The following is a 19717-nucleotide window of genomic DNA, read 5'->3' on the forward strand; positions in this document are numbered from 1 at the left end:
AAGGCGATGACTGAAGAGGTCCATGGGACCCCTTGTCTCCCCTCTAGAGGGCTGCCGTTAGGAGGCATTCTGAAAGTGCGTCACTGTTTTTGGGATCACTTCAGGTGTGCCTCATAAAGGAATTTTTGCTTCTGCATTCATGTCCATAATACGGCGCAGAGGCAAAGGGATTCCCTCATTTGCATGGGACCACACCCCCATGCAAATGAGTACGGCCTCTAATGATAGCGTTGGCATACATGTAGCTCAAGCGTTATCAGTATTGCAGAAGGGGCAGAAGAAGCACCTGTGGCCCCTTCTGTAATACCAAAGTGCCCCAGGGGTGCACAGAATGGGTGCACATGCCCATAGCGCCCCCGGGGCACTCTCTGTAAAAGGGCCTCTGGTGTATTGTACATGTAGGCAATGCGAGCCACTCCGTCCAAGAGACATCTTGCTTCACATGTGCCTATATAACCAGGCTTTTGCTGCAGAGCTGAAAGAACCCTCCGCCCCTCTATTATTGATGTTGCGTGTGTACAATTTTTCCCTGCACTATGGGTAGGAAGGAGTAGTGGATGCTAAGGGGACAGTGAATTTCTTTAAGCCGGAAGTGGATTTGGCAGTAACACTACTGTGGAATCCTCCGACTGCTAAAGGAGAAGTCATGTGGACTTTACAGCAGAGGTGGAAAGTATCTATGACCACTATCACCTGGAGTGGGGCTGCAAATACCAAAACCTGCCCCAAATGAATTGGCTTCCAGTACCCACCTTAGCACTTCGTCACATAGTTATTATGAGACTGGCATGACAGCTGGCACTTCCCACACCTCAGCATGCCCCCTACGTTCTTGGCTGTAGCAAAATACAGAGACATGACTCCAAGATGGAGAGGCAGCACAGACCTTGCAGATGCACTCTAGTCTGAAAAAGGCAGATTAGCCATTGAATTGCTTATGGCTAGAGGAGAAAAGTTTGCCCTGTGCTATGAATCATGCCACTAACATTTAGGCATGAGTAGAGTTCCAAGGAAGGCTTTAGCATTTTGGTTGACAATCCCAACTCGTGTACAGTAGGACACAGTCCCAGCAAAGATGGTAATAGGTATTTAATGGAGAGTTTACTTTGAACAGCCAATAAAGCTATGGGTAAAGGTGGATTCCCAGTCAGGTAAGAGTTGCCACCTGTACTTTGTTAAAAAAACAAAACTGTGCAGAGGGAAGGCTGAATGGAAATGAAACAGATTTAAAATTCTTCACCTTCACTATGAACCTGAAGGTCTTTCAGTGACAGGCTGCACGTGGACAAGGAAGTAGTTGTGATGAAGGGTCAAGGACACCAACTACTCCGTATATTATAAATCCAGAAGCACACAAGCAAGAGACAATACCTTTTAATTGCCTTTGCCTAGGAATGTGTTTACAAATAGTCTACCCTTAAATAAATTCCTGCTGTAGCAACCAAAGTCATGGCCTTTAGTAAGACCAGTATTTTTGCCTGTTTCTGGACCAAGGTGAAGATTTCTTTGAAGGGGACCTCCAAGTGGTGACAGTTGTAGGAAAATTTAAATTTTAGGACCAGAAGTTTCCTTTTTTTTTTAGGAAGGGAAAAGAGCGTTACGAGTCTGCAGGACACCATCGTCCAAGGTCACTCTCCATAATTTAAGAGAATCATCCCCACCACTAGTAAATGGTAGGAGGGAAAGCAATCTACATCAAAGTGGCTCAATTGCAGGGGTTTAGAGGAGGGTTGTTGTCTTCCTCTACTCATGTGTCTTCCTAGTACCAGCTTGAAACCATGAGGTTAGGACAACTGCTGCGTTGTTTGGCACCAGTTGCTTGGCACCCTAAACCTATTGTACAACTGTTGAAAGGATCTGGCATGTCAGAAAAAAAGCTATGTGCCTCAGCTGTCAGCCAGGCCTGGATGAACTCCTCCAAAACGCTCGGCCTCAGTTTCAAAAACCTTCTCACATCAGTGTCCTTGTTCTCCGGTGCACCTGGGCATAGCCTGAAACCCTTTGAAGAGCATTCACACCCATGGAGCAGAGTGAAGGGTAGAACATGTGGCATGTTTGGGGCAGCTTCTACTGGTTTGTAAATCTCAACAGTCCTCTACAGAGACAAATTGGGTGAAAGGATGGCCATTTAAAACCAGGAGGATGTGTTAATTGCATATGTGGCCAAACTCACTGGTACTTAAATTTTTCTTTCCCAACTGATATATATTTACACATTTTATTTCATTTAAACTTTGTTTGGGGATCAGAGGTTGGAGCCTCAGTGCAGCTACAGGGGTAGGCCTAACATTAGCCACAAACACCTTAATGACCATGCTCTGTGGAGCATCATTGGCCTTTCAGAATGCAAAGTCGGATGGATCCAGAGGTGGCTCCCTGCTCAAGAACAGTCCAGGCTTTGGTGGGCTTTTGACAAAAGCTAAAATATGCTCCACCACTGCCTCATCAAAAACATGCCACTATCCAGCTTCACAGTAGAACACCACAGGGTCTTGGTGAACACACTTAGTCTAGTCTCTGCCATGATGAGTGGAATTGAAAGAGTTTCTTCTGTATTAATCCCTACTTTAGCAAATTAAGACAAATCATTTAGGGTTGTCCAGGAGCTAGAAAATACACCTCTGTTAGGTATTTAATCTGCTGGCATTCTTCAATTGAGTTGATGAGGCTGTTTTGGAATCAAAATGGGGAAAGGGTTTGAAACTGTTTTTCTTTCTAACCGGATACCTGCAGTTGCCCTCCTATGTCCATAGATGCCCCCAGCCCCGGCCGGTACAGGTAAGAGCGGTGAGGCTGGATGAGGAGGGGTTTCGACGGACGATGACCAGGGCAAATTAATTATTTATTTATTTTTCCCTGGTCATTGTCCGTCGAAATCTGCCCTCACCCGACCCCACCGCTCTTACCTGCACGGGCCGTGGCTGCCAATCCCACCCCCTTCAAAAATACTATTTTGTGAAGCACTTGGTAACATAGTGCCATGCCTCCAATTTCCGGACAATCTGTAGTTGGTAGCTTTTTTCCTTTAGATTGTCAAGCATGTTCAGATCAGGCACTGGTTCTGGTGCTCTTAAGTGAGTTGCAGTGTCAGACGCCTCAACAAAGACCTTAAATATCTTGGGACTGTAGCCAGAAGGTCTGCCACTGAAGGTGAGGCCAAACTTGATCAATAAAACTGCACTGTGTTCAACAAAGAAGTGTATGAGGCCACAAGAGGCGACATGAAAACCATAAAAGTAGGTTTCATTCTCAGATACTCAATCACTTATATTGAAAAAAAGAAAATAGTTTATTTTATAAACTCGGTGTAGTTCTCTTTGTGAAGTTTAAAAATGATTATTATATGTCTATATTATATATGTATTGTATTAAATTGAAATAAATGCTATCAATAGATTATTAGTTATTAATAGATAATTATTAATAGATTAATTCAAAAACTCAAAGGCAGTTTATGCAGATCAGAACTTGGGGTTAATGTTTGCAACTGCTAGCACACATTCTAACTTGTATTGCTCGTTTGAAATTATTTTGAAATAGCCAACACCTCTTTGATTGCACAGAAATAAAGCCCGTCTTGAAAGGGTTGCACTTGTCTAAATGTGTTGCCAAATAATTGTGAATTAATCATTGAAGCATGTGCAGTGCTTGCAGCATAGGTCGATACTAAACTGAATCCTGACTGGCTGCCATCTACCTTGGCTTGTAGCCAGATGGGGCTACCAAATTGTGAAATTTCGACAGTGAGATTAGGTGAATTCTGATAATAACTTTGGTGACTAGCTACCTCTTCTGCCATTTTTCTGACACAGACCAGCTGTATCCACTTACATACCTTAGATACGAGGCTAGTCTCACGATCTTGTGCATACATTAAAGTTGAATGTATTCAAATGGCATTCTTACGGCACTGATGTTTATGTCTGCATCTGTCGCAGCCTAAAGGTCTTACCTGGCTTGTGAAAAATCGGTTCGTTTGAAACACTGAAGCGCTGAGAGACTATTACCATGTCATCTTTCACAATTCTTTCTGAAGTTTTACAGTATTCGTAACTCCTGCAAGTCATCTAGAATGGTTCACTAGTACCCCTTGAACAGTTGTCTCAATGTAGAAAAATATGGTGAGTATTAGTGATTCTAGACATGTGCTTGCGCTGTGTACACAGTGGGGCTTTTTTCATGTGCGTTGCCTGTTGACTCCTTGCACAGGGTACATGGTGTCCAGAGAGAATAAGTTGTGTGCAGTCCTAAATCATTGGTTCCCCAGATTGTATTTGTCCTTCTGTGGACGTGACATCATGCATCCATTTTAAAATCAAAATAGTAAAAGAGGGTGGGGTGAACAGCTGAATGTAAGAATTACCTATTCTAGCTTTCCAGGATAATGGAGCTGCTGTTTGACTAGGCTTGTGGGGATAAGCATGGAATGTCCAACTTCTAACACTGTTGATTCTGAAATGTGATCTTCCCTCCCTTCTTTTTACACAGCATCCGTACTTCAACAAACAGCCAGGTGAATAAATTGACCCTAACTAGTGACGAGGCTACATTAATAGAAGATGGTGTGAGTAGGAACGATGGTTCACTGGATGATGGTGATGAGGCCCACCGAGCTGTGGATAATGAAAAGGATGGTGTGACTTACAGTTATTCCTTCTTTCACTTCATGCTGTTCTTGGCATCACTCTACATCATGATGACCCTCACCAACTGGTACAGGTATGTGCTTGACATTCCCATGTGTCCTGTCCTCCAGTATAGTTGGTACAAGTGTACTGGCAAAGTGACATACGTTTATGAATGGCACAGAGTGATACACACGTCTGTAAGTTTGATCACAGCTACGCTGTCAATAGTGTTCAGAAGTGCTGTTGCGTTTGTGTTGTCCAGTTTCTGGTTGCAAGGAACTAATTCCCCATTTATTTGTATTGTATTTTGCACTTTTAAGTACTCGACAATGAAACGTTATGATTGTGCGTATGAGATATATTTTGTAATACAGTGAGTATGTTGTCTGCCTTCTTTCCTTAAAGATGCAGTTGGTTAACAATGGACTAGAGCTGCCTGGACATTCATACATGCATGGGTCTGGCTCTTCAACAGTTTATTCAAAATTGAAATGTGTAGGTTGTATCTTAACCTGCACCTTTTCCAGAATATTCCTTTATATGGCTAATAGACCTAAACATGTTGGCTTTAACCTGGCATTGAAGTAGGGAAGAAAATAATGCCCTATGAAAAATAAACATTACATGGGTGGACATTAAGGTGAGACCAAAGCAATTTGTGAGTGATTTACCACTATTCTATTGGTCACAACAGCTAAAATAGTGTTATAGGCTGTGTGGCTGCAGATAAATATGTTTTGATTACTGGACACAGACTTCACATTTTTTTCTCCCATTGGGTTTGCACCTGCTAAACTGCTGCTCTGAGACGAACGCATTTGCTTGCGGTGACTTTGGGCCTGTTTCAGTTCTTTGGTTCCGGTGAAATCGAACAATAAAGTTGTGCTATTTGAACTTCCAACACAGGCAAACTGTTTAACCAGTTACATGGTGCATAGCACTCCCTCTTTTCAGTACTGCAGAGAATGTCCACCGATGTAGAGTACTCCTTTCCCATTGCACCCACATTGTAAGTATCCCTGAGCCAATCACCATGAGGTCTGTAAACTCATGGTCTGTGAGTAAGGGAAGGTGAGACCCACCAGGAGCCCAGTCCTGTATCTTCATGCGCTTCGGGGGAAAAAAGTGCTCCCTTTGGAGTCTACACCGGCAGGTCCACTCACAAAGAGTCACCAAGGTCCATCAGTACCACTCCAAGCCAAGGGGTAAAGACCAACCCTAGAAAATTGTCCTTATTTTTTCAAAAGGACTCTAACCTGCACTGACGTGTAGCATGCTTCATCAATAAGACCTACACCCGGGCCATCTTATATTACCAAGCGGGAGCAACCCCACTTTTGGAGGGGGCTCCTTGATGTTGCTGACAGTGAAAGATCTGAATTTTAAAATGACATGCTGGTAACCTAATGTTCGAGGCACGTGTGGCTGTAGATATACATGCTTTGCATAGGCCTAACATCTATTGTTGGGTCCAGATGTTTGCAAGTTGTTTTTCTTCAAATAAGTCTTTTGAGTCACAAGGTAAGATGACTCCTCATTTTGGTAACAGCGCGCATGAGCATCAACTCAATTGTTAGATTGTTTTCTTTCTGCTATCTGGTTCAGACGTGTATTACAGCACTCCGGTTCAAGACCGTTTTCGGGATCCTTTCGGTGTGTATTCCACTTCACCCTTGTCAGTTTTGTTTCTAATGCGTTTTCCATCCCGCGCATATCAAAATTTGGAAGTATTTCCATAATCTGGTCAAAAGACTCCAACGACGGATTCAGGCTTAGCCCATTTGATCTAGTTTACACTTATTAGCATCTCCATCCATGCTAATCTGCTGATGGAATGGACTCCGTTTTAGTTATGCCCTTGGTGCCATTCCAGATACCCATGCACCGACCTGCATAAAGTCTGCAACCTATGATTGATCCCCAGGTACAAACAAGAAGATTGTGAGGCCTCTAAAACGAAAGGCTTCCAGCCACCACTACCATCTGGCCATTGTAAGCACTGAAAATCTGCTTTGGCTGCCCCGTCCTAAGGTTCGCCACCGAAATCAACGGCTTCACGCCGAGATAACACCTTTTCGGCTTCCACCGCATCGGTTCTGAAAGTGAAACAAAGTTGGGCTCTGAAACCTTCAGCACAGCAACAGAAATCTGCTCCGTCAACAGTCCCAGAATCGATTTTAAGACAATACAAGAACAACTCAATCCCAAACAGAAAAGGGTCCATATACACCCAGAGACTGGCCAGATTGTCACATAATCTGCCTTAATAACTTCTGCTATGAGAAAAACCTCTTCCCAACAAGATATTCACATTCCAGTACCTTTAAAAAGGAAGAAAAAAGACAGTTACCAGTCACCTGCACCTTGTCCCTCCTCTTTCTCCAGCACCTATACCTACATCTCGTTTACATGTACCTTCAGTACCTCATTCTCCACACAATCCTTTAAACGTCACTCCTCAGGGTTCTCCACATACACACACCGATGCAGATGTGGGGGATGATTACAATTATAGAGCCCCACCAGGATTACTACCCTCCATGGACACAGACTGTGAGAAAGTGCCCTCTTTCTGCATGGTTGCTCCCACTTTTTGCTGAACGGCCGATGTGCTTTGACTGTGTGTGCCCTGGGCTCCTGCTAATGAGGTACGTGAGGTCTATGTTCTTCCCCTAAAACAGCATTGGAGGTAAAACCCAATTGGCACACTCTGGCCACAGGTAGGTCCCTGGTAATTGGTACCACAGGTACCCAGGGCACTGTGACCAGGGAAGGCCTCTAAGGGCTGCAGAACTTATTGTGCCGCCCTAAGAGGCTCTGTCCTTTTACACTCACACACTGCCTTTACAGGCTGCATGTTTTGGTGCAGAACAAAGTGAAGAGTCAACATGGCACACATCCCTGTGTGCACACAGAAGGATACAAAGTTCCCCAGGGAAGAGAGTATTACAGTGTGGAGAGGGAATAAGACGTGCAGAGTCAAGGAACGAGGGAGGTTCCTTTGTCGGAACTAGAGAGCCTCACACACCCAGAGCGTTAGGTGTGAAACACACCCTAACTGTAGGATGTCCAGTTTCATCATCGGCTCACTGCTCCTCGTCAGACCGGCGCTGCAATGTCTGACGGAGTGCCGGAAGGCACCTTTTTGGCGGAGTTCTTTTGTTCCTTGCCGATGGTGTGTGTGAGTGAAAAAGAGAGGAAGTGTAGTCGGTGCAGAGTGAGTGTATATGAAAACAGGGTAAACGGTCCACAATGGGTTTTATTGACGTGGCTGATTCCCTGATTAAAAGGGGTGAGAGGGGAGCTAGAGACTGTGTAAGGGTACAGAAAACTAACTCAACCCCCCGGTGTGGTCAAGATGTGTTCGAGGCATGTGGGCTGCTAAATTCATATCTGTTGCATTAGATCGCCGCCTAGTGTTGGGTCCGGATGATCGCACATTGTTGTCCTGGAAGAGTCTTCGAAGTATCCTGAGATAGGTGGCTCCTCCCCTGGACTACAGTGCGCATGGGCATCGGCTCCATCCCCAGATTGTTTTTTTCCGCCATTGGGTTCGGATGCGGTCTCGATGTCTCTCTGTCGGAACCGAGAAAACTAGCTTTTTTACGGCCAAAAGGCCTTAGTTTCATTACGTCGGTATTGTTTGCGTACGGTCTCGAGTTCTTCCGTCTCTTTGAGTCGGAATCTGCGGAGTCGTATCACTCTTCGGACATCGAGGCCTTCTCATCGCAACACGACCAGAACTTTTCAGCATGGAGCGGAGCCCGTTTAAATACTGTCCCGTCTGTGGGTCCAAATACCCACATATCGACGTGCACCCGGTCTGTAACAAATGCCTTTCGCCAGACCATAACGAGGACAGCTGCAAGGCCTGCTCCAGATTCAGGTCAAAGAAGACGCTCAAGCTTCGGCGCGCGGTGCGCCTCGAGGCCAGACAAGCGGCCCCGGCTCCAGAGAACATCTTCGGCGAACAGGAAGAAGAGGGCCTAAGCCATCATCTTGAAATCTCGCCGCCCGCGACGGAGGTCGAGGCGGATCCGGAAGACGACGACGGAGTCGTGGATCAAGGCCTTGAATACGTCGACGAGGTAGGGGACGTCGAAGAAGTTTATGGGGCCGCGGAAGATAGCTCAGGGGATGAGCTATGCCCCGAAGGTTACGTGGATCAGGCTCGGGTCACGGGATCGCCACTCGGCCTTACCCAAGACCCCGTACCGCAAGCCACGGCCCGCCTTCAGGCCCGGCCACGGACATACTTGCTACGCAGCCCGTATCAAAACCGAAACCGAAACAAACGGTATCGACTACACCTAAAATGGCCGACCCGAAACCGAAACTAACGGATTCGAGTGCATCTAAGATGGCGGCCGTTCCACCGAAAACACCAAAGCCTGCTACCTCATCGACTCCGTCGGCCTCCGGTCCACAGAAGTCGAAGAAAACTGTCGATTCGACAGTGCCGAAGTCGTCAACGGAGGAGGCATCCTCTAAGAAGGTCGTCCGGCACGGGTCGACCGGGACGACGCCGTCAAAGCCAGCGACAAGACTCCGGTGCCGACTGGGACGTCGTTAGTCGGACGCGTGGTTGACACGGAGCCTGTGCCATCCCACGGATCAAAGAGCGGAAGCTCAACACATCGGTCCAAGGACTCGGTGTCTACGGCTGCAGCATCGACGTCTAAGACTCCGAAGGGACCACAAGACGTCGGTTCCGAAGGCAAGGTGAAGGCCTCCTCGTCGGCGACAAATGACGCCGTGAGTGAAGCATCCCTCATCGCCGCTTCACTCCAGAGAATTCGGGATAAGGCCTCTACGACGTCGGCTCCGGCGCCGTCGCAACAGAAGCCGATGGACATGCCGGCGAAGCCTGCTAGCAAACTTCTCTTCCTTCTGCCGCCAAAGGAGGCACCAAAGGCCTTTGCGCCAAAGACGGCGCCAAAGACATCGGACTCGTCCACGTCTGCTGGAGTATCGGGTCGACAACTCGACTCAGGAGACGATTCGGAGCGTTTTATCGACGCAGACACGGGCAAGTTGACCCTTTACAAGAGGAAGATCACTTCCCACCCAGTGGACTCTTATGTTATCCCACTGAAGAAGAAGAGGCTTGCACAGGACGCTCCAGTCCTGATTGAACCTATCCAGCCTCCTCCTAGAAGGAGTCCGACACCTTCCCCCGAACACTCTGAGGGAGAGGACTATGGACAAGATGACCAGTACACTTTCCCCATCAATGAACCCGATGCACAGCAGGAGAAGTGTGGCTCAGTGGTTAGAGGCGGCAGACCCGGAATCTGAGATCGACCGTGGACCAGGGTTCGATTCCCCGCCTCGGCGGGTCTCGGGCTCATAAATTCCACGGTCTCGACAATTCTCGCTCCGGTGCCTACTCGACTCACGGGGTCACACTCTGCGACTCTGGGCAATAGCTTGCTTAATCTCCACATCGGCCCCTCGCGGCGGGATGCCTGGCTTTCACCTTGTGGATACCCTGCCGGGGTTTCTCACAGGGGAATACCAGGACGGGTTCCCTAAGCAAGCGCGGAGATGCCCCAGGGTAAGTCCTGCGCTATATAAGTTTCATACATTTACATTTACATTTTCCTATGACGACTTAGGCGACCAAGGGATACAGATTGTGGGGCAGGCCCCACAGCCTTTCAGTGCACGTGCATCCCCAACAGAAGACTCTGCAGGTTTTCATGCACTCATTGAACGGGCAGCTGCTAATCATGATGTGGACATGCATGCTGACCCAGTGGAGGAAGATTTTCTGTTTGACACTTTTTCAGTCTCCGAAAAGACAGTAAAGACACTGCCTATGCTCAAAGGTGTCCTTAAGCATGCTGCGGACATCCTTAAAGAGCCTACCACGGCGCGGGTGGTCAATCCACGCATCGAAAAGAAATACAGACCAGCACCTGCAGACCCTGCATACATTCGGGGACAGTTGCCACTAGACTCTCTTGTGGTCGCGAATGCCCGCAAACGGGCAAACTCCCAGACGACGGGTGAAGCTCCTCCCCCAGACAAGGAGTCTAAAGTGCTTGAGGCAGGAGGCAAAAGGGTAGCTGCGCAAGCCGCAAATTTCTGGCGGATTGCGAATACACAAGCACTGTTGGCACGTTATGATAGGGCGCATTACGACACCCTAGAGCAAGTTTTAGAACACCTGTCTTCGCAGTTTCAAGAGGCTACCAAACTGCTTATAGAGGAGGGCAAACTCATCTCCAACGCAGCCATAAAGTGTGCACTTGATGCCGCTGACACAGCAGCTAGGGCTATTAACACTAGCGTCATGCTGAGACGACAAGCGTGGCTACGCATATCAGGGTTTAAACCGGACATTCAAACGACCATACTCAATCAACCCGTCAATCCTGATAGACTGTTTGGTCCTGATGTTGACACCACCCTCGAAAAGATTAAGAAAGACAACGAAACAGCTAAGTCTATGGGGGCCCTTCAATCACAACAATTCCGGGGCAACACTTTTCGTCGCTCAGGTGCACGTGGAGTCACCAGAGGACAGATGGGTCAACAATCACAGTTCACTAGAGGTGGAGCACAGTCCTCCTACCCAAAGCAGAATAAAGGGGGTTATCGAGGAAACAGCACCAGAGGACGTGGCAGAGGAAACAACAACTACCGTTCCTCTGCCCCAAACAAACAGTGACTCTCTGTCACTGCCCCCCGACCATTTAACACCTGTCGGGGGGAGACTACAGCAGTTCCTGCCGCTCTGGACAAACATCACCACAGACAGGTGGGTACGACAACTTGTCCAGTACGGTTATTGTCTAGAGTTAAAGTCCACTCCACCCAACATTCCACCAAGGCAGCGGCCTATGTCCGCAGAGCACTTGCACTTATTGCAGCAGGAGGTAGTGGTGATGCTGCAAAAAGGCGCAATCGAGCTCGTGCCAGTGGAGGAGGAAGGCACAGGGGTATATTCCCTGTACTTCCTTATTCCAAAGAAGGACGGATCTCTCAGACCCATTCTGGATCTGCGTCCCCTCAACCTGTATATACTGTCAGAACATTTCCATATGCTTACACTGCAACAGATTCTTCCCTTGTTAAACCAAGGGGACTTCTTAGCAACCTTAGACCTCAAGGATGCTTATTTCCACATACCACTACACCCATCCCACAGAAAATACCTCAGGTTCACTATCCAAGGCAGGCATTATCAGTTCAAAGTCCTACCCTTCGGAGTGACCACCGCCCCAAGAGTGTTTACCAAGTGTCTGGCGACGGTGGCGGCGCACCTCAGGAGGCAGAATATCCATGTCTACCCCTACCTAGACGACTGGCTCGTTCAAGCCAAGTCGGAACAACAGTGCGCCGCGGACATGTCGACTACCATTCACCTCCTTCACAATCTGGGCTTCTCGCTGAACTACCCGAAGTCGCACCTTCAGCCAGCACATGTCCGGCAGTTTCTGGGCGCGACGATCAATACCCTGACGGCTATGGCTCAGCCAAACCAGGTCAGGATAGACAGCATGCAATCTCTGATCCAAAAGTTCAGACCACAACACTCGCTTCCAGCGAGAGTGTTCATGCAGTTGATTGGCATGATGGCCTCCTGCATCTTCATAGTCCCTCACGCACGGTTACATATGCGTCCGCTCCAGGAGTGCTTAGCAAACCAGTGGACACAGGCTCAGGGACAATTGACAGACCTAGTGTTGGTTACCAGTCGGGCGTTCAACTCTCTGCATTGGTGGACTCCACACAACCTTTGCAAGGGCCGACTGTTCCAAGAGCCAGTGCCACAGATTACCCTGACGACGGACGCATCTCTCCAGGGATGGGGAGCTCATCTGCTCACTTACACAGTGCAGGGACTATGGACGACGCAGCAACAGAAGATGCACATCAACTATCTGGAACTGATGGCAATCTTCATGGCGCTCAAGTCCTTCAATGTACATCTGTGCAACAAGGTCTATTCAACTTGTATGTAGAACCTCTCACAGAGATTCTTCGGACCTCACAGATATCTTATCACATGTACGCAGACGACACCCAAATATACATGAAGATTGCCTGCAGTGAAGACATTGATCTTATGAATGAAACTCTAAAAAGAGCATTGCAGTGGCTTACAGCCAATCACCTGAAACTGAATGCCAATAAAACTGAATTCCTGTTAATCTCACCGACAAGGAGTTACACAGAGGCAAAGGAATGGGCGAAATTGGTGACTGCGCTGAACTGCACCCCGACCCTAGTTAATTCAGCCAAATCATTAGGAATTACACTAGACAAGAACCTAGACATGAAAGAACACATCAACTTGATGGCCAAGGGCACCCGCTTCCATTTAAACTATCTAAGGAAACTGAAGCCCTTTATCTCCGAAGCAGACCTAAAACTTGCCATCCAATCGTTAGTTATCTCGAGGATCGAATATGGCTGTACCACATTAGCTGGCCTACCAAAAACATCCACTGCACCACTAAAAGCCTGTCTCAACGCAGCGGCAAGACTCATCACAGGAACTAGGAAATTCGACCACATATCTCCTCACCTGAAGGCCCTAAACTGGTTACCTTATGATGCTAGAATTAAAATGAAGATGGCCTGCATCACACATAAAGCGGTCCACTACAACACGCCGAGATATCTCGCCAAGAAAATTAAGATATCGGGAGGTAACAGAACAACAAGAAGCTCCAAAGAGCTGCTATTGCGGCCGGCATTCTTCCAGAAAAAAAGACTTATGACCGAGCTTTTTCAGGAGCGGCCCCCAGAGTCTGGAATTCACTCCCTCCTTACATCAGGAGGATTCAAAATATCGTAGCTTTTAAAAGGGAACTGAAAAGCCACATGATGAGTAAATACCCTATATAGAGATGACCACAGACTTGCGATACGAACATTTCTGCCAAAAAGGACTGGAGTCACCACGAACTCTTGGAAGACCAATTAGACAAACGACTGATGCCACTCAAGCATCGGCTTTACAATCTATTGCTACCTCATTATTAGGTGATATCTATTCCATACCGCTCACCGGAAGATATCACTCATACCTGAACCTGTTAATATTTATGTTTGATGCACCCAACGATACCCATACTACTCTTATGGCTTATTACGCCGATATTGACTTGTTAATAATATACTATACTACCTCATAGAACTTGACTGCATGACTATGACACTACCTAAACATAGGCACACCCTAATACTAACAACTTAGGCCTTAGGAATATATCTTACCTTAATCACCGTAGACAGCACACTACCTCCCACACCTGATTTGTTTTTGCTGCTATAATTGCTATTATAATGTCAACTGTTTAATTCTTCTATGTCTTTAGGTAATCCCTTTTCTAAGCATACTGCCCTACCCCTATATATGTCTTGCTGTTATAAATGTTATCACTATGTCAATCTGTTTTCCATATGTTAAGCGCTCTGATACCCACGGGTCATGTCCGCGCTATATAAAACACTATAAATAAATAAATAAATAAATAAGGTAGTGTTAGTCCGGACGGACAACATGACAGCGATGTACTACATTCAAAAGCAGGGAGGCACCCACTCGCCACAGCTGTCTCATCTGGCTCAGAGCATGTGGAAGTGGGCCATTCAGAGGAACATTTTCCTCATGGCAGAACACCTCCCGGGCAAGGACAATCAGATGGCGGATCTGCTCAGCAGATACAGCCATCAAATGCACGAGTGGGAGTTACACCCATCAGTACTCCGCCCGTACTTCCAGCAGTGGGGTCATCCGGAGATAGACCTGTTTGCCACAAACGAAAACGCAAAATGCCAACACTTTGCCGCCAGGTTCCCTCACCCACAATTGCAGGGGAATGCGATATGGATGAACTGGTCAGGCAAATTTGCGTACGCTTTTCCACCAGCCCCTCTGATACCGCTGGTGGCGAGAAAACTAAAGCAGCACTCGATGACACTCATCCTAGCTGCTCCAACGTGGGCACGCCAAGCATGGTACACCACGTTTCTGGAGCTCTCGGTGGTGCCGCATCAAAGGCTGCGCCTAACGCCCAGGCTTTTGACGCAGAACCATGGAGACATTCAGCATCCAGATCCGCAACAGCTCAACCTGGCGATCTGGCTCCTGAAGTCCTACAGTTTGGATACCTTCACCTACCTCCAGAATGCATGGACATCATCAAGGAGGCAAGGAAGCCGACTACCAGAGCATGCTATGCTGCTAAATGGAAGCGTTTTGTTCTTCACTGTACAGCCAATAACATAAACCCGCTAGATGCATCTATCCCTAACATCATTTGCTATCTGTTACATCTTTACAAGTGCAATCTAGCCTACACTTCCATTCGGATACATCTATCCGCCATAGCAGCTTACCTTCAGAACCGGCAACATCTCTCTGTCTTCAGAGTGCCTGCCATTAAGGCTTTCCTGGAAGGTCTGAAACGAGTCATTCCCCCAAGGACGCCGCCAGCTCCGGTGTGGAACCTCAATGTGGTCCTCACCAGGCTGATGGGACCACCTTTTGAGCCACTACACTCGTGTGAACTCCAGTTCCTAACATGGAGAGTGGCTTTCCTTATTGCTATTACGTCACTGAGACGTGTTAGTGAGCTGCAAGCGCTCACATACAAATTCATCCAAATAGGGTGGTACTACGTACTAACCCTAAATTCCTTCCGAAGGTGGTGTCACAGTTTCATCTCAACCAAACTATTGACTTGCCTGCATTCTTCCAAAACCCACAAACGGTGGCGGAAAGAATGCTCCATACTTTGGATGTTAGAAGGGCGTTGATGTACTATATTGACAGGACACAACCCTTTAGAAAAACAAAACAACTTTTTGTTGCCTTCTCGCCACAGCACAAGGGCAACCCTATTTCCAAAGCAGGAATAGCCAGATGGATTGTTAAGTGCATCCAGATCTGCTATCAAAAGGCTAAACGCACCTTAACAATACCCCCAAGGGCGCACTCCACACGCAAATTGGGGGCATCCATGGCTTTCCTGGGGAACATTCCTTTAGAGGACATTTGTAGAGCAGCCACATGGGTTACACCACATACCTTTACAAAACACTACTGTGTTGATGTGCATTCCAAACAGCAGGCAGCTGTTGGGCAGGCTGTTCTCAAGACACTTTTTCAGGTTTCTGCAGCTGGCACGGGCAACCGCCGCTAATGGAGGGACTGCTATGTATTCAATGCAACAGATATGAATTTAGCAGCCCACATGCCTCGAACTGAATATGCTACTTACCAGTATGCATCTGTTCTTGGCATGTAGGGCTGCTAACATTCATATCGCCCACCCTCCTCCCCGGTGCCTGTCGCAGCTGCAGACATACTCTTGCATTCAATCATTAGCATGGACATCCTTTACACTTTACACTCCATCTCTGCCACAATGGCTAAAAACAATCTGGGGATGGAGCCGATGCCCATGCGCACTGTAGTCCAGGGGAGGAGCCACCTATCTCAGGATACTTCGAAGACTCTTCCAGGACAACAATGTGCGATCATCCGGACCCAACACTAGGCGGCGATCTAATGCAACAGATATGAATGTTAGCAGCCCTACATGCCAAGAACAGATGCATACTGGTAAGTAGCATATTCATTCTCGCCAACCGGCGATTCGTCAGGACCAAAATAGGGTACTACACGTAAAAAAAGGTGATACAATGCTCATTCACAAAGTAAAAAGCAAATACAACCTCACTGGGTCGGGTACAAAGAGGGCCAGGGGGTCCTGCTCTAGTTAGGCGACCTAAAGGTAGGAGGAAAAAAAGGATTAAAAGAAAGCTAGTCAAGTCATATCTCGAAATTGTGAATATACATTGAAATAATGTAGGGTGACTTGTAGTCAATGCTCTCCACACTATAGGGGGTGTGAGGGGAGTATGTGCAGGGAAAACATTCATACCGAGCACAGGGTGGATGAAAATTTTTCTTACTAATCGGTCTGGGTATGGTGCGACTATTATCCCTCATTGGAGAAACCGGAGTGCAGTGAAAACACTCATCTAAAGTGTCTAGCCGAATCTGTCCATGCAGCACCCATTCCTGGGAGAAGAAAAGGAAGGTTCTTACCCTAAGGGAGAGTAACACGGGCCTCGCAGTATGCTCCCGTGAGGCCAGCGCTGTCTGGTGGGTGTACCTACAGGGTATGGAATGGAAGGAATGAATTATGTATAGCAGGATACAGGGTAGTGGACTAGTGCCTGGTAGTCGAGGCTCCCCCAATGGGGAGGACCGGGCTCAAGCCAGAGCACGGCCACGTGGAGGGCACAGGGGTGAACACTCAGTGGCCCTCCAGGGTTAATAGGCCCAATACCACGGGAGCAGTCATCGGGTAGGCAGGGAAACGGAGCCTCTGTCCGGGTGGGGCGTCTGCATCTCAAAGGAGCTCCCAGCGCGGGGCACAGCTCGCACACCCAGCATGCCACACTGTATGCTCCCAAGCCGTGAGCGCAAGTCTTGACAGCGCCGACGTGCAGCGGGGCACCGCGCAAGAAACAACCCCCAGAGTGCAGCCTCAGGAGCGTGAGTAGGACCGGGGACAGGAGGGCGCTCCCCACCTCCTCTGAACCGCCGGCCGCAATGTGGCAAATGGACTGTGGTAAATAAATAATTAATTACCGGTACTATTTTTCAGGATACTCATACAAATAGATAGCTCAATAAATAAGAGTCAAGATACGAGGTAGCTAGAGTTGACAGGCTTTAATTAAGCGTAAAGGACTGGAACAGGACAGCCTGTACGGGGATGGGATGGCAGGGCCCGACAGCTGCCGGGGCAGGATCTGGGAATGGCTAGCAAACTTTAATAACAGTGCACAACATTTATAGTTAAACAAAACACATTATATTCAATACAGGGGGCGTAGCAGTAGGCGGAGTTTGTAGCAGTCGCGAAAGATAAGGCATAAAGTGGGTGTAACAAGAGGTGTGTACAGGGCGTATACATAGACATGTGATGCAAACGTAACAGAATATGTCATAAATGGGGCGGAAACATGGAGGGGGCTACCTAAGGAGCCGGGACCTCTGACCTAGTGGTGCGCGCAAGCTGGCAATGACGTGTTACTAGGAGGAACTGGGGGGCTATGACTTCTGCGCTAGAAGAGGAGACTAAAGTCTGGAGAGTCAGAGCGACATGTACCTAAACACTATCTAGTATCTGATGTTTAGAGAACATGTTGATAGAATCCAAAAGTTATCAGGGCAAAGGCTAACAGACTCTAAGACTGGTGCATGCATTATTCTACATGTAGTGCGGGTTGAGGAATATTAAATGACCATTAATACAGTATTTCTCTTACATGGAGACGTAAAGGCTAGACCATGACGGAAACTATTGATGCGATTCAGTAGCTTAGGAATGCAGAGAAGGAGAGCTGGACTGATAACTAGAATCATAACATACTTTTGGCAGACTGGCAGGCAGAGCCAGGCCGAGCCGGGCACTGCGAGGCAGGAAGTAAGTGAAGGGTCAGGGATGCAGGTGGGGGCTGTATCGCTCCTCAGCGAGGGTTCAGGAGACAGGAGCTGAATCTGGTGTCCGGGCCCTTTTGAGGCCTAGAAACGGGGACTTTTACTGAATTAACGTGCACACTGTGAAACGTGGCAACATAACTTTACATAGGCTTAATACTCGTAGCTTTCACGAGAACTAGAAACTTGGCATACTAAAGTTGGACACAACTAGAACTGCGTCTTTAATCGATCATAAGGGAATACATATGCATATTAATCATGCACATATAACATAAGATGGGGAACACGTAGGGACACAGAACATGGCAAAATTTACTTTTCCACAGGACGGGGAGCCCGGACGGGGCTGAGGGCCACCCCCGCAACCGCCTGGGCTGAAGTGCTGCCAGCGTTTGAGGCGAGCCTCAGGTCATGAGGGCAGAGGGAGAGAGAGAGCTTACCTCTGTGCAGACGCTGGGACGGCGGAGACACCTACCCCTCACGCTCTCGGCACCTGGTCAGGGTGCGGAGCAACTGGTAGTGTGTCCCGGTAGTGTCCGTCTATAAGCAGGCTGAACGCTAGTTCCCCCAGGCGCCGAGAGTACGGTGGCGCCTATCGCGCATCATGCGCATGCGCACAGGGAGCCCAGGATCTGGAGCTATTAATAGGCAATGATGGCAAACGTGGCGGCCATGTTGGAAAGGTCGCTGGTGCTGGCAGAGGTCGGATGTACAGTCTGCTGGGGGTTAGAGTGGCGCTGGGTTGCTGCTCAAGCTGGATATTATGCGGGTGTTGGATCTTAATAAAGGTAACTTATCGTGAGGCGGGGCCGAGCGACTGCTGGGGGCAGGGTTTTTTTTTTTGACCAGTCATCAGATCTTGGGAATAGAGTACACTCCATGATGGACACTGGGATATTGTGCTTGTGGTAGAGACAAAGCGGGTCAGTCAGGTTTCTGGAGGGACATCATGTAGAGATAAATCGTTTGAGAATCATCAAGGGTAGGACATAGACCCTCTGTGATGCAATGGCCGGGGCCAAAGCTCCGGTGTATGTAGTGAATAGGCTGAATGGGTACAGGGGCTAGCTACGAGGTCATCTAGAGACGGTGGCCCAGGGGACTGCATCGTTAAGCCCTACTGTGTCAAGCTGAAGGCGGTGCACCCATCTCTGTTCCAGCCTAAACAGTGCCTGCCTGGACATGGCTGGTTGGGACTCGAGCACTAACCACTGGATGCTGTCTGCAGGATGATTGTGAAGTTGGTAGTGTTCATACAATCTCGTGTGGGTCCTGGAGCACCGTATGTTGCTTTTGTGCTCTGTTATTCTGAACTTTACCTGTCTCATGGTCATACCTACATAGAATTTGTCACAAGGACAAATCAAGAGGTAGATACATTTAGTACTGAGACAGTTGGTGTGTCTGTTGAGTTTCCACGTGAAGGAATCAGTGAGTTTGATTTCTTTGCATTGTCTGGACTGGGGACATACCGCACAGCCGCCACAAGGGTAGTGTCCAACAACGGGGGGAGGTGCCATAATGTCTGCTGCCCACTGCTGTATTGTTTCTTAGGGCGTGTATGTATCAGGGAGTCTTTAAGGTTGGCTGTTCGTTTAAAAGCGAA

General features: G+C 48.0%; 1 protein-coding gene across 1 annotated transcript in view; it reads left to right on the forward strand.

The window, feature by feature from the left end:
• Positions 1-19717, forward strand: part of SERINC1 (serine incorporator 1) — a 164633-nt gene that overhangs the window by 107669 nt on the left and 37247 nt on the right. The window contains exon 9 of the mRNA XM_078648461.1: positions 4489-4719. Coding sequence (XP_078504587.1) covers positions 4489-4719 — 231 coding nt within the window. The remainder of the gene's footprint in view (positions 1-4488; positions 4720-19717) is intronic.

This window comes from Lissotriton helveticus, chromosome 6 (assembly GCF_964261635.1).
Source record: "Lissotriton helveticus chromosome 6, aLisHel1.1, whole genome shotgun sequence".
NCBI classification, from domain to species: domain Eukaryota; kingdom Metazoa; phylum Chordata; class Amphibia; order Caudata; family Salamandridae; genus Lissotriton; species Lissotriton helveticus.